The sequence below is a fragment of the Larus michahellis genome, chromosome Z (genome assembly GCF_964199755.1).
Source record: "Larus michahellis chromosome Z, bLarMic1.1, whole genome shotgun sequence".
In the NCBI taxonomy this organism is placed as follows: Eukaryota; Metazoa; Chordata; class Aves; order Charadriiformes; family Laridae; genus Larus; species Larus michahellis.
The window spans coordinates 27,436,768-27,451,350 of record NC_133930.1 but is presented as its reverse complement, the minus strand read 5'-3'; the positions used below and the strand labels follow the sequence as shown (position 1 = coordinate 27,451,350).

At 39.7% G+C, this 14,583-nt stretch overlaps 2 protein-coding genes across 6 annotated transcripts in view; one reads left to right on the top strand and one right to left on the bottom strand.

The window, feature by feature from the left end:
• Positions 1 to 141: 141 nt before the first annotated feature.
• NSA2 (NSA2 ribosome biogenesis factor) lies at positions 142 to 4,611 on the top strand. Its single transcript, XM_074569034.1, has 6 exons — positions 142 to 251; positions 474 to 661; positions 1,788 to 1,938; positions 2,162 to 2,341; positions 3,470 to 3,662; positions 4,331 to 4,611. Exons 1-6 carry the CDS (start codon positions 249 to 251, stop codon positions 4,396 to 4,398), a joined length of 783 nt encoding a protein of 260 aa, XP_074425135.1. The 5' UTR covers positions 142 to 248; the 3' UTR covers positions 4,399 to 4,611.
• Positions 4,612 to 6,827: 2,216 nt separating this feature from the next.
• The window catches only part of FAM169A (family with sequence similarity 169 member A), a 35,434-nt gene continuing 27,678 nt past the window's right edge, over positions 6,828 to 14,583 (bottom strand). For 4 of the 5 annotated variants that reach the window (XM_074570594.1, XM_074570593.1, XM_074570590.1 and 1 more), the window contains 4 exons: positions 14,324 to 14,453; positions 11,559 to 11,724; positions 10,571 to 10,741; positions 6,834 to 9,795 (listed from right to left, as the gene is read on the bottom strand). In XM_074570594.1, the coding sequence (XP_074426695.1) occupies positions 9,256 to 9,795; positions 10,571 to 10,741; positions 11,559 to 11,724; positions 14,324 to 14,453 (1,007 nt within the window). In that variant the 3' untranslated portion in view covers positions 6,834 to 9,255. Of the gene's footprint in view, positions 9,796 to 10,570; positions 10,742 to 11,558; positions 11,725 to 14,323; positions 14,454 to 14,583 lie in introns of all 5 variants that reach the window. The other variant, XM_074570591.1, reaches the window with a different exon arrangement.

Below are 14,583 nucleotides of genomic sequence, written 5' to 3'. Positions count from 1 at the left end.
CCAGTCGGAAAAAAGCGCCTCTCCGCCTTCTCCCCCTCCGTCTTTTCCCTCTTCCCGACCCCGCCAAGCCGGGCGCGTAGCCCTCGGGGGAGGTGGAGGGCCGCCTCTCCACCAGCAGGAACCAAAGCGCCGTGGGGCAGCGTTTCCAGCCGGGGCCGTTTCTGGTCACTCCCTGTCTTTTCGCCGCCGGGGAGGCAGCGGGGCGCAGGGCTCGGCGCAGTGCGGGGAAACGCCGTGGGGCCGCCGACATGGTGGGAGTCGGGGCGGTGGGACAGGACGGGATGGGGAAGGGGCGGAGGAAGGGAGGGAGCGGTGACGGCAGCCGAGCGGGTCCCGCCGCCCCGCGTTGAGGGCGCCGCCGCGATGCGGCCTGCCCGCGTCCCTGCCGCGTGTTCCAGCGGCGCTGAGCCCGGCCCAGCCGTTCCTCAGGCGGCGACACCCGCTGACCGCGGGGCTTTCTTCCCCTGTCACAGCCGCAGAACGAGTACATCGAGCTGCACCGCAAGCGGTATGGCTACCGCCTGGATTACCACGAGAAGAGGAGGAAGAAGGAGGGCCGGGAGGCCCACGAGCGGTCGCGGAAGGCCAAGAAGATGATCGGGCTGAAGGCCAAGCTGTACCACAAGCAGCGGCACGCCGAGAAGATACAGATGAAGAAGACGTGAGTACCCGCCGCCTCTCTGGCGCTGTCCCGGCCATCCCCACGTTTGAAGGATGAGGCGAGATGTTAATGCCGTTGCAAAGAGCTACTCTTTGCTTGTGTCGTACTTCTAAGTAGTGCTCAGGTGGTAGGAGAAAGTGGGTTTTGCCACAGTGAAGACCTTTCCGAGTTACTCTCTTCTCAAGGGATGTTAACAAAAACTCCTAAAAGCATTCCTTAAGATAAGTCTTAATTAGCAATAGCAGTGACTAACATAATTAAGACAAAAATTTGAACGCATTTGCTCAGGGCTTTTACACCAACTGCCGTATCGGTGTAGCAAGAAGCAGCCAGCATTTTTTAAACAGTGTTAGTAGAAAAAGTACAGTAACGTACAGAGTGTTTGAGCAGAATGTGATACTCGTCTTCCAGGATAAATTAAAATTTCAAGTGTAGATAAACAACACCATGTTTTGGAAAATGTTCTCTGTTATTCAGAAATTGAAATCAAAGCTGTTAACAATATTCTTTATTGCTCATGAGTGTAACGTCTATCCACCATGTTACTTTTGTTGTTTTGCAAGTGCAGACAATTATTTTCTTCTGCGACTTGTAAAAGTATTGGGTTTATTAACTGGCTTGTGCGTCTTTCCCCCCCCCTAAATAGCCTCAAAAATTAACAAAACACAACGCCTTTTACACGCACACGTTCCTCAGATTTATAAGCATTGCCATCAAATTGCAGAAGAGTAGTAGTGTGTTATTTTTCGTCAGAGAGAAAGGCTGATATCTCTCAAAGTGCTTGGCTGCTTGTTCTAAGTTGTTCAGAAATTCCTTAATAAGATGCACATCTTGTTTTCCTGTCTTGATGGGAATTTATGAGCTTTTGTGCACTGTGCAACCCGTCAGTTGTTACATTAAGTGAGATTATTAGTTTACCCTGAAAATTATTTAGTATGTATTTATATTTTTCAAATATAAATATGTACTTGTTTACAAAAACAGAAAATTATTACAAGAATTGTTTACTTGTTTTCAAAACGAAAATTTTGAGCAGGCACAAGCTAAGTTAAAAGCATATATCTAAAAATGAGCCTTTTCTTTTTTCTACTGTTAATACTGTTCTGTTTTTTCTTTCTCCTTGCAGCATTAAAATGCATGAAAAGAGAAATACAAAGCAAAAGAATGATGAAAAAACACCTAAAGGAGCTGTACCAGCATACCTGCTGGACAGAGAGGGCCAGTCCAGGGCTAAGGTTCTTTCAAACATGATCAAGCAGAAAAGAAAAGAAAAAGCTGTAAGTAACTGTATTAAAATTCAGATACTTACGGTTACTTGTGACAATGACCGATTTTCATAACTTTAAATGCTAATTAAAGTAAGTGGTTATGAGTTGTATAAAAAGTACAGGCTACCACTACACTTTAGGGAAATTTTATTTTATGCTTCGGTTGTCCCTTTTCATTTAGGAATGTAGCATGTAAGACTATTGACTTTTTTTTTTTTTCCCTCCCTTCCAGGGGAAATGGGAGGTTCCTGTGCCAAAGGTCCGTGCACAAGGAGAAACAGAAGTCTTAAAAGTGATTCGTACAGGCAAGAGAAAGAAGAAGGCCTGGAAGAGAATGGTCACAAAAGTTTGTTTTGTTGGAGATGGCTTTACTAGGAAGCCTCCTAAATATGAGCGATTCATTCGACCAATGGTAATGTTCTTCAGCCTTAAAGAACATTTAAGTAATAATTCTTTTGATTTACTGTTTTGAGTTCCTGTGACGAGGAAACTTTCTTCTGTGATGATGCACTTGTTTACTACCGATGTAGAAGATTCCTGTTAGTTTCCTTGCAGAAATCTAAACTTCGAATGGCATGAGGGAGCGAAGATGCCCCTGCAGTCAGAGTCTGTGTTAAAATATCTCTGTTCTTACTCCCATAACTCAGATGATGCCAGTAAGTTAAAGCTATGAGCTGTTAAATTAGCATGGTAAGACCTTTAGCAAAGGCGCTTTGAGTAGCTTTTAAAGTTGGAGGCTTGTTTTTTAAGCTGCTATGATTCTGTCAGCTGCAGAAGCCAGCTCTGTTCTAGAACTCCAGAACTCCCTCCTTCTGGCTTGCTAAGTAAGCATGAAGCACAGACGTGACCATATGCAAGGGAAATGCTGTACCTCCAGCCTGACCTTTTCTTACACATCTGCAGGAAGAGCCTGGGCTCTAGCAGCCTGGCAGTGCGCAGGAGGAAAAACTAGATCACTAAGTGTAGTTTTTCTATAAATACCCGTTCTGTCACAGGCATCAACAGAGTCATTATGCAGGCTGACTGTTGGATCGTACCTCATTACCATTTTGATGGCCATCTTACACAGAAGCTTTGGATAGTTTTTTATTGACACAGAAAAGTTTATGGTACTTAATCGTACTTCACCACTAGATAGAAAGCGCTGTAGGAGATGGGTATTTAATATTCTGCAATATGTGAACAAGTTTTCAGTTTTACAAGAAAAAAGGAAAAAATTCTAGTCTTAAAACCCAGTAACACTGTTAAATGCATTACCATAAACACCTAATTTCTTCATGGAACAGAAGCCAGCTGAGATAGTGAGCAGTATTCTTGTGCTACTATCAAAAATTGACATCCTGAAAATATACATGGAAAGCTTTATCGTGTAGTTAATTGTGTTTTAAAACAAATCTGACATTTTATAGTAGGCAGATAGCATTCTGTATTCTATAAAAATTCTATATAAAGCTGAGGACATAATGCTGAAAGTCAATCTAGATTAGTCATGAGGGCTTAAAGCAAATACTAACTCATTCTAACACTCCTTGTGCAACAGGGCCTGCGTTTCAAGAAGGCACATGTGACACATCCTGAACTTAAAGCTACTTTTTGCCTACCTATCCTTGGTGTAAAAAAGAATCCTTCTTCTCCTTTGTATACACAACTGGGTGTAATTACCAAGGGTACCGTTATTGAGGTGAACGTGAGCGAGCTTGGCCTCGTGACACAAGGGGGCAAAGTTATCTGGGGTAAGTAGTTAAACTAGCTATATTGCACAACTACTTTTAAAAGTTTTAAGTCTTCATTGCCTGATGTATTGTTAAGACCATGTCATATAGTCGTAATTGATCCATTGTTAAATGTTAGGTTTGGGCTGTAGCAGAAGCAACTACTAGGCAACTCTATAAATGGAAACTCTTAAATTTTAGTTTTAGGCTTTCTGTTCACACTTTCAAGATCAGTTTAGATGAAGTTCAGAACAAAGACTCAACTTGCTTGCCTGTATCTCACATGAGGCAATGCTACAAGTCTAACCATGTGAACTATGAAGAATTATATTATGCTTTCAGTGTAAGTCCTGTGTAGAAGTATCTTCATAGGATCAGGCTGACTTCTTTTAACAGAGGGGTTGACCTGGACAATAGCAGAACCTATGATGTTTAAAGTTTTTTTTTTTAAGTCTACCCAGAAGTCTAAATGATCCATTTATAAAAAACAGCTTGAATAAAGTATTTTGTGAACTTAAGCTTGCAGCTTAGCAGAAGGTAGATTTAAATCTGAAAATGCATTTCAGTTTTGGAACAGGAATTACCTACGCTTCAGAGAGTTGTGGATTGAACTTGAAAACAGAAGAATCTAATTTATTATATGAACTACTTCAAGCTTTTGTAGACATTTAATTTGCTTTTCTCTTTAGGGAAATATGCACAAGTAACAAACAATCCAGAAAATGATGGCTGTATTAATGCAATTCTACTTGTTTAAGTTGGGCTTGATACTAAGCATTGGACATGGGCTCCTGCAAAATTGGTGCAGTTTCAACAAGTTTGCAAGATCTCTGAAACATTCAGTCATTCAAGAACATTGACCCCACAAGCTGCTGAGGAACTTAAACATGCCAGAAATGACCGCTCGGGTTTTTATATTTATTGTGTTTGCTCAGCTGAACACTGTCCAAATAAAGTGATTCAATTTTCATGTTTTGGTAATGTGGTATGGATTTGATCTAAAACTTCATTGTATTTTTACAGCAGCAGTTTCCTGACTTAGATATATCATATAAATACATAATTCAGCTCATATTTCTAGTGATGGGAAGTACAGCCACAGTCTCCCATGATGGCCTGCTGTAATAGCTAAAGGTACAGAAGAACATACTAAGTTGTATTGTGCTTCTGGGAAAGCAGAAGAGCTGGAAGAACCCAGCTAGAATCTTACTTAGGACTGATGTCAGAAATTAAACTCTCGCTCAGTTTGCCCCTACAGAAGCATGGGCTTGAGAACACAATAGCTGCGTGGGGACATGGGGATGCAGGGTGGAGGAGAAGATAACTAGAACAGCAGCTGTTTCCCCCCCATGCCCCCCACTACCTTTCGTCTTTCACCCCTTTGCCTCTGACTGCATTAATGGAAAGAATAAGGGCTGGAGACTGTACCACTACAGTAGGTCCAGGCAAGAGGAGAACAGTTTCAGTTGTTTAAATTTATGAAGTTGTAGGGGATTTAAGATGCGGATTTTGAAAATGGCATGACAACCCTGATACTAAAACTACTTGTAGCTATGTTAGTGGCTTTAAGAAACACTCAAGAAAAACTAAGAGTCACAAGCATCAAATGATTAATCTATATTTAGTTTGCATCCTTGAAATACACGAAACAAAAGTTGCTTCTAAACAAGAACCTTTCAGCCATGCATATAACTCTATCAGTAATGTTCTGGTCAAGGATTTGGTGGTAAACTTGGCACAATCTGTCGCTACAAATAAGCATACTCACCCTTTTATATTCCTACTCTTGAAGAGTACTTCACTTAAGCCAAGGAGCTTTTAACATAAATTCCAAGTCAAATCATTACAAGCTTTCTCCAGTTAATGAGGGCATCCTTACCCCTCAACATTGTAAGAAGGAAACTATCAAACAAAACTCTCAGGAGCCAGAATGTGAATAGATTTGCATTGGGGATTTTTGCGTTAACAAAAGTTTAAGGCTAGAGGTGGTCACATGTGCAATAAGCAGGTTGAGTAGCAGATTATAGAGCTACAGAGTAGTTAAGGTTGGAAGGGACCTCTTGAGATTGTGTAGTGCAAACCCCCTACTTAAAGCAGAGTCAACCACAGCAGGTGTCTGAGGGCCACATCCAGTCAGGTTTTGAGTATCTCCAAGGATGGAGACTCCACCACCTCTCTGAGGAGCCTGATGCAGTGTTTGACCACTCTTACAGTTTAAAGTGTTTTACGTTTAAATAGAGTTTCCTGTATTCCAGTTTGTGCCCACCTCCTCTTGTCCAATCACTGGGCAGCACTGAGAAGATTCTTGATCCATTCCGTTGTACCCCCCTATTGGGTAGTTGTACACAAGCTAAGATCCACTCAAGCTTTCTCTTTTCCAGGCTAAACAACTGCAGCTCTGAACCTCTTGTATGACAGCTACTCCAATCCTTTACTGATCTTTGTGACCAGATCATGTTTCAGATCTGGAATTACGGCCAGAGGAAGTCAAGGCTAGCTGCTTTTGTACCAGCTTTCTAACTTCTCTTACACTAAGAGGCAGTATTTGAACTATACCAAAGTCTTCTCCTCTTACAAGCTGTTTTGTTAGTGTAACACATTGCCCTAGTCTAGATTTAATATGTTACTACGATTTTTACTTCTTTGTGTAGTGACAAGTGATGTGAAACTCAGAGTCACAAGTCCGTAAGTAATTTGCTTGGAGAGAAGGCATTTTGTCAAAACAGATAAGCCTTTTCTACAGCTGTCTCAAGAACATTACTACATTTTGTGCTATAAATACTTGTTGGCTGAGTAACACAACTGTTGTACTTAAGACATTTTAATATACCACACTGTAGGGTGTGTTTTACAGCATTTCTAGTTGGCTTGTCTATAGCAAACTACATTAATAACTGCTAAGTTTACATCATCTTGCATAGTTGGTATAAACAGCAGAATGCATGCTGTGACATTCAGAACAGCCTATTCTACAGCTTTTTTTTATAAAGCTCTGATACATAAGCTAATTAAGTACCTGAAATTTTTTTAAGCAATAAAGATTTTTCAATTAATCATCTTTGAGCTTTTAAAGCTCTTTGGTAGCAGACAGATTGTAAAATGATGCTAGTTCTAGTGAATTGAACCACTTTAAAACATGCCTCCTGGATAGCAGAAAGAACTCAAATACTGAAAGCCAAGAAAAAAGTAATTACAAAATATAACTTTATTTACTACTTCAAAACATTTCAAAAGCAGCAAAGACAGCACTAAAAAAGGAAACACTAACACTGTAGCAAGACTTCAGTACAATACTCTAGAACAGCAACACATATTTTGTAAGATCTATAAACAGGTTATCACTAGTTTAGAAAACATCTAACACCACATTTGTGAAAATAAATTTAGAAGTGTATCCCCTTGGTAATTTTTTTTTTTTTTAGAATGTCACTTAAAGCAGAGAAGCTTAAACTTAGGCCTATTTGTTGCTATGTTTAACTTAGTATTGATGACAATGTAAATGATCAATTTGATTAATGACATCTACAAATGAAATGGTATAAAAAAGCAACAAACCAAGGTCAGACATCATTTCAACTAAGTTATAAGCACTTTTGAAGTAAGATGTATTCTTTTTCATGTAAAGGGCTATGAAACATGAGAACAGCAAACAAGAATTCTGCATGAAATGAAAACAGACCAAAAGAGAATTGTGGGAGAAGCAAAGCAAATCCTGTCAAAAATTAACAAGCCGTACAAGAGAAACTTTTGAACAAATGTCAGTCAAATACAAAGCCATTTACCATTTAAGTGCAAGGCTGAAGTCACAAGTTAATGTTCTTTAAACTCTATTCCTAGACTAAATAAAGCTCAAAAATAATACTGTACGCATGTAGTTCCACAGCATGTTGTAATAGCATTTGGTACAAACTTCTATAAAGTTTGTTTTAATCATTGGTTGCTGGTGCAATAAAATCTTAAAAATTCTTTAAGAGTTTGATGGTAATAAGACAGACAGTTAACAGACCAAAAAAACTCCAACGTATTATCATCCAAGCCTAAAAACTGCCGTTTTTCCACAGGTCAAACACTTCAGTCAATACAATTGTCACATATGTTCCCTTGCATTAATGTAACAGAAGGTATAGACCATCAAACTACTGCTCCAATGGGACATCAGTACAGCAATAAAACTAGTGCTTAAAGTTGGTGTTTTGATTTTGCTACTCTATTTACTGCAAGATGATTGATGCCAAAGAAGTTGCAGAAATAAACTGCGCCCTTTAGTTCAAAGTACTGCTGCAATCATAGTTACAATGTCCAGTTTTCAGGACTGTACTAAACAGAATTGCTATTTGGATCCCAACTAGCAACATTCTGTCCCTAACAGTCTGGCCATCGGCTACTATCTCAGGCACCCCAGATTTACTGAGATACCTACTCAAGAGTATACTTAGAGATCTGAATTTAAGTTCAGTATTTACGACTGACTCACTGAAATGAGATCAGTAACCTGATTGTTCTCAGTAGAAACCAAGATTGACCTAATCTAATAATTTATGTATCCAATAATCTAATAATTTATGTATCCAATAATCTAATAATTTATGTATCCAATAATCTAATAATTTATGTATCCAATAATCTAATAATTTATGTATCCAATATGCTAACGTCTTACAAGAAAGGTGCTAATTGAAATCAGTTCCAATTTAACCATGAGAAGTAAAAGCCAGATGAGTGATACTGCCTTCTCAAGAACACCGTTTTCTCACCTCACAGGGAATACAAGTGATAAACATATGTATCAAAAACCCACCTAGAAGTAATTGACATAACTGGGTCTCACTTTTCATAAACAGAAGTATCCTTGAGTTTTTGAAAGTGGATACATTTGTATCAATTGAAGTATTCAGCTTACTGAGATGCTCACTTTGGAAGCTACAGTTCACTGTGTGGGCATGTCTTAATCTTCACATGAAGAACTTCAGTATCAGTGTGCCATGGCAGACACTGCGCTGACTGCACTTCTACTGACTCAGCTGTTGCAAGTGATTCTATGAAAGACAGATGCTGCTCATGTTTTGATCTACCAAGTTATACCTTTCTTGTGTATTTTGAGACCTAGAATTACAGAATCTTACATTATTTTCATCTCATCTGGGAAAAATCCATGGGGAGGGAACAAGAAGCGAGCAGGGACTTGTTCTGCTTCTCTCCCCCCCCAGTAGAGAACACAAAGTTATTAAAAAAAAGTGCTAGAGTGATGTCTGGCCTTATGCAAGTCTATGGGAATTTAAGGGACCTTGATAGGGCCAGGATTTCATGCTGCATTTTTCTTCCACAGCTGCCACCTCAGATAAACAAACTGCTCCCTTTGCTAGCACAAGTGTATTTATTCAGCACATATGGTTTATAAAAGGAGGAGACTGGCTGTTTACTTTCATACTCTGACAAAGCTCAATGTCTAGTGGTTAAAAATTCAAGAAAACTTAAGGAAAGATGATGAATCCCCAGAGGAAGTTCAAACCAGAATTTTAAGCACCTGTGTCCCATATGGTTTAGTTACACCCTAGAGTTTTTACACAAGATAACTTTCTTATAAATAGATGAATTAGCAATCAGTATTTCATTTTTAAGCTGGCTTTCCTTTTTTCTTTGGTGGCCCTTTGTAGCCTTTGGCCTTTCTTCGCAAGTTTCTCCGGTCTACAATAGGTACCTCAATTTCTGCTTCCTCAGAGCTGCTGTCAGCAGCCCGCTCTGCTGTTGCCTGCATGTACTGATCTATCTGCTCAGACTCTTCTGAGTGCTCTTCCAACTGGTTCTTCTGTCCTTCTTGCCCAGAAGGCTGCTGAAAAGAAACACCCTCAAGTTCAACCACTATCAAAGAGCTCTGACTCAAGGCAGCAGGGGCCTCCTGTGAGTTGTGCCCTGCTTCCTCATTTTGATCTTCCAATGAGGAAGCTGGTTTGGGTGGCACATTCTCGGAAACAGATTCTTCTGCTGCTTCATTTACTGTAGAGTTGGGCAGGCCATTGTCAGAGGGCTCTTCCTTTGATGCTGAAGCAGCTGCATTTTCAATGGTGGTCTTTCCAGACTCTTGCTCTTCTTCAGTAGTCCCCTCTACTAATGCACTTTCTTCAGACAGCACTTCTGAACCACTTGCACTTAAAACCTGTTGGGGGGAGGGAAGGATGCCAAAACACAACCAAAGGGACAGTAAACTGAAGATACAAGAGGCTGAACAACTACTGCCCCTAGCTAGCAACCGTGGAGGGTATTTTGGCATTCAGCAGTTTTTAATACTACATGTGCCATCAACAACCAGTCCCTTCCTCCTTTTTGCACGAGACTATTTCGTGGACCACATTTGATATCCAGATTTGCTCTCCTATTTTCAAATTATTCAAAGGATTATTCAGGTACAGTAAAAAACATTATGAAGTTAATCCCAGGGAGAAAAAAAAAGGTTTTTATTTTAGACATACACAATTATCACTTTGCTAGCATATAACAATCTGGTTTTGCACTATAAACAAAAACCAGTAAAATGTGTGTTCCAGAAGGGTATTTTACAGTAATTAATTGCTTGTACACTTCATCAGGGCAGAATTACTAGACAAAAATGAGGATGTGGCTTTTCAGTCATATACAACTAATATCTTAGTGAGAAAGAGCTGTTTCATTACTGCCAAGGCAAACTGGAGCAACATATCTTTCTTTTTGGTGTCACTTGAATATATATATGTGCCACTTCTGCATATTAAAACAGAAATATTAGTATATATTGTTTATGGATTTACATCATCTGGCCTAATAATTGCTTCTCCCAAGAATTTAGTATGATGGTAGGGGCTACTTTCTATCTGTTACTTAACAAAAAGAAAAAACAGTGAGATATGTACACTCTGAAGGAAAGATGACTTCACATTTTGTTTCAATTCTCTCACCTTCTCTGACACAGTGTCTTCTGAAGGTTTTGTCGGAGGCTCAAGGATTAATGGAACAAGCAGTGTTAATTCACCACTTAGAACTTCATCTGCTGTTTCCTCTTCAGCCACAAGTGAGGTCTTTCCAGTTTCGTCTGTTATCTCACCATTAAGAGGTTCTGATGGAGTTTCCTAAAAAAACACACAAAAAAATCACGTTTCTAAGTCAAGATTATGCCCAGCCTTGGGTACCCAGAAATACGTACTAAGAGAACAGAGCTTAGTGCAGAGTAGGTAACTTAACCAGCATAACAGCTTGGTGTTGTCACCTGCACTAAATTTCTGACCATAGCTTACACTGTTAGGAGCCCAGACAAGCCGTTTTTATGCATCTCACAAGCATACAGGCTGCAGTCATGCCTTGAACCCAACATAGTGTAAGATCCACTTTTTCACTAATCAGTGAGAACATAAAACCCTGGAGGCATCACTAGGCACAAAGGGTACTGAAAAATTTAAATTCAACCTGTTAAGACAAAAGTTGGATTTAAACATCAAAGCAAGTAAGCTTTAAGTGGAGAAGTAAGAAGAGCCAACAGCAGTCACTGAAGCATACCAGCTATTGGCTTCTTCAAACAAACTTTTTCCCTTAAGAATTGGAGATACTGGATCAGATCTTGACCTTACTCCAATTCATCCACAATATGCGAGTAGGAGAAATCAAGTAAGAAGATTAGGTTGGTAGACAAGGCAGAAATTCACCTTACTGAAGATCCTATGAACTCTATTGTTCAAAATAAGTATAATGGAATATTCCGTAAAGCTAATTCTGTACTAGCCTTAGCTTCTCAGATATACTTCTCAATGAAGCATCAGTACAAAAAAAAAAAAACACAAACAAAAACCTAAGAGTTGATAGTCACACGGACCAAGGCAGCAAGGACCATATTTCACAGAAACTGTAGCTGTATTCCAAACTTAGGTACTATCACTATCACATCCAGCTCACCTCCTCCTCACTCGGTTTCTCAGGGGTTGATACATGTAGCTCTGCTTCTGATACAGACTGGCCCTCATTTTCAAAAATCATTTCCTCATTCTTCTCAGCAGTACTCTCCTCAGGTACTTCTTTTAAGTCTTCAGATTTTTCAGATGTGTGGGCAGGAAGTTCCAGCCTGTAGCAGGTGTTAAGATATATCCTTTAATCTTTTACATTAATACTTAATTTTTGTGATCTCAGCAGGGAAATTCTTTCATGACCAATTATAAAGTGCTGTATCACATGCTTGCCATAGGAAATACAAATCCAGATAACAAAATACATCTAACAAATGGTTAACTCCTCATCATGGAAAAATCCATCAACTAGGGAAATTTGCTTTGGAAGTTACAAAATGAAGACATCTATCTCACTTCCATTTTATGGGAATAAAAGTTAGACAACTGTTTGTTCTTTTAAATGTAGAAAACAGTAATCTTATGATGGTGATTAGGGGTCTGGAACACCTCTCTTATGAAGAAGGTCTGGAGGGACTTGTGTCTTTTCAGTCTGGAAAAGAGATGACTGAGGGGGGATCTTACCAACACTTATAAATACTTAAAGGGTGGGTGTCAGGAGGATGGGGCCAGGATCTTTTCAGTGGTGCCCAGTGACAGGACAAGGGGTAACGGGCAAACACTTGAGCATAGAAGTTCCACCTAAACATGAGAAGGAACTTCTTTACTTTGAGGGTGGCAGAGCACTGGAACAGGCTGCTCAGAGAGGTGGTGGAGTCTCCGTCTCTGGAGACATCCAGAATGCACCTGATGTGTTCCTGTGCAGCCTGCTGTAGGTGACCCTGCTCTGGCAGGGGGGTTGGACTAGATGATCTCCAGAGGTCCCTATCATCAACACCTATCACCCATATCATATTTGGAAGCCACAAAGAGGTGAGTAAGGAAGCAACTTCTCCCAGCTGCACTGTAGAAACAGCTTAAAATTATGGAGTTATAAAAGTAAATATGTTGTATAATCATTGAATATACATATATTACAAAGACCATGATTGGAAAAGAATTCAAGGCAATAAACACATCATGCTGAAGAAGATTCAATCAGATAGAGATCAAATTAGCAAACAGCTAAAGATGAAGCTCTGATGCACCTGATGGGTAGTAACACCATCTCAAACATTCAGTTCTCATTTTTGAGATGATAAAGCTTAGATGAACTGCAAGTATTACATACAAGCATAGAAGAAAAGTACATGCTATAGATTTGCAGGAGACTGCTTCACAATCTCATAGTAAAGGCAGTATTGCAGAGTTTTATCCCAGGTTCCAGTTTTGAGATGAAGGCACTCCATAGGATAAAGTCCTTGACAGAAGACCCTGCTGCGTTTGCTAACCCGCATGAAAGGAAAGAACCCAAGCTGATATCCTGCCCTGCTACCATCAGGATTCCCCTTAGCTTGGCTCACAAACACCACATTACCTATCTTGTTCAAAGGAGCAGTGGCACCTTGTTGACTTAATTTTGCAAGGTGCAAATACTGACACTTAATAACAGGCTACTCCTCTCACATACCAACTAGACGATTCGTAGTAGTAACAGGGCAAAGAATTTCTTGACTTGTGGCAGCGTCAAACCACGTCATTTGGCCTGTCTGAGCCAACTTAGTGCCACACACTGACAGTGCAGGACAGCAGTGCTGTATCTTTGTAGGTCCACAGAGCAATTTAAACACAAAGATTTGGCTGTATCTAGCTGAAGACCTCAGTTTCACATAAAAAAACCAAAACTAAAAACAAAAAACAAAACCACCCACAATCAACTGATTTTGTTTAAAGAAACCTAATGAATCAAGTTTGAGGGATTTCCTAGAAAAATAATCAGGTTATCTTCAGTTCTTCAAAAGAGGGTTTTGGGGTTGCAGTAAGTTTTTTTTTGGAAGACAATGAGAGAGGGAGAGAGATACACGGGGTTGGGAGGCAGGCAGCTTGTGTCTATAAGCACATATATACTCACACACAGTATGCAGGGGGGAAGGAGACATTTATTTAAAATAGTCACAGTTCTGCTTTCTGGATGGAAGCCAGTGCAAATTAGTACTTCAGGCCCTGTCTTGTATGAATTGCTACGGTGTGCAAGTGGCACAATTCTTCACTTCCCCATTTGACAATTATTACACAGGATAACATTCTTTAAACTGAAGAGGACTTTTTTCACCCCCCAAGATATAAGTCTGGATACAATGGTTTTAAATCAGAATTTGTCTAAACGAAGGACTTTACTTTGAAGAAGTGTGGCTCCCTATAACTCTCTTATTATTACTAAACGACAAGCAGTAACCAGCTCTCAAACAGTCAGAATTTGACTGCAATATACCACCATACCAAGAGGTCAAGAAGGGACAATTCTCCAAAGATCACATGTAGCATTGTCGATACATGTCCAGTTATATTATTGCAAGAAACTATTCTGTATGGATACAGATGTTTTTACTTTCATCAGTTATGAAAGAACACCCTCAGCCTTCACTGTTTTCTTACTGTCAATTCCAGTGTCTGCCAAGGTTTCAGAGACACTAAATTTTGGTGCAATCACTCTTCAGGTGATGTCTCAATTTTTTTTTCCCCTCACATCAGGCTTTATTTTTATTAATTTTAAAATCAAGCAAGTAAAGTAGGAAGAAAGGAGAAGAAACAACCCAGCAGCACACTATGACACACTGATGTAGTTTGTGACTGCCCAAGCAACAAAACAAGAAATCGGTAAAATATGGGCTCTTCTACCTGCTTTCTGACACATGAGGAACATTCTCCTCAGCTCCTTGGGAAGTTTCAGGTTGAGATTCCTGGCTACATTTTCTTATCCTGGGACGTTTTAAGTAAGTGCCTTGTGTCCAAAGTAAGGAAGCAGGAGCTACGTTAGGAAAAAAAAATCCAAAACAATGAAATAAATGCAAGCAAATAAATGCAGTCTAAGACCTATCTGCATATAATTTTTCCCCCTAATATTTAATCAAAGCAACTGAGTGCAAGTAAAACAACAT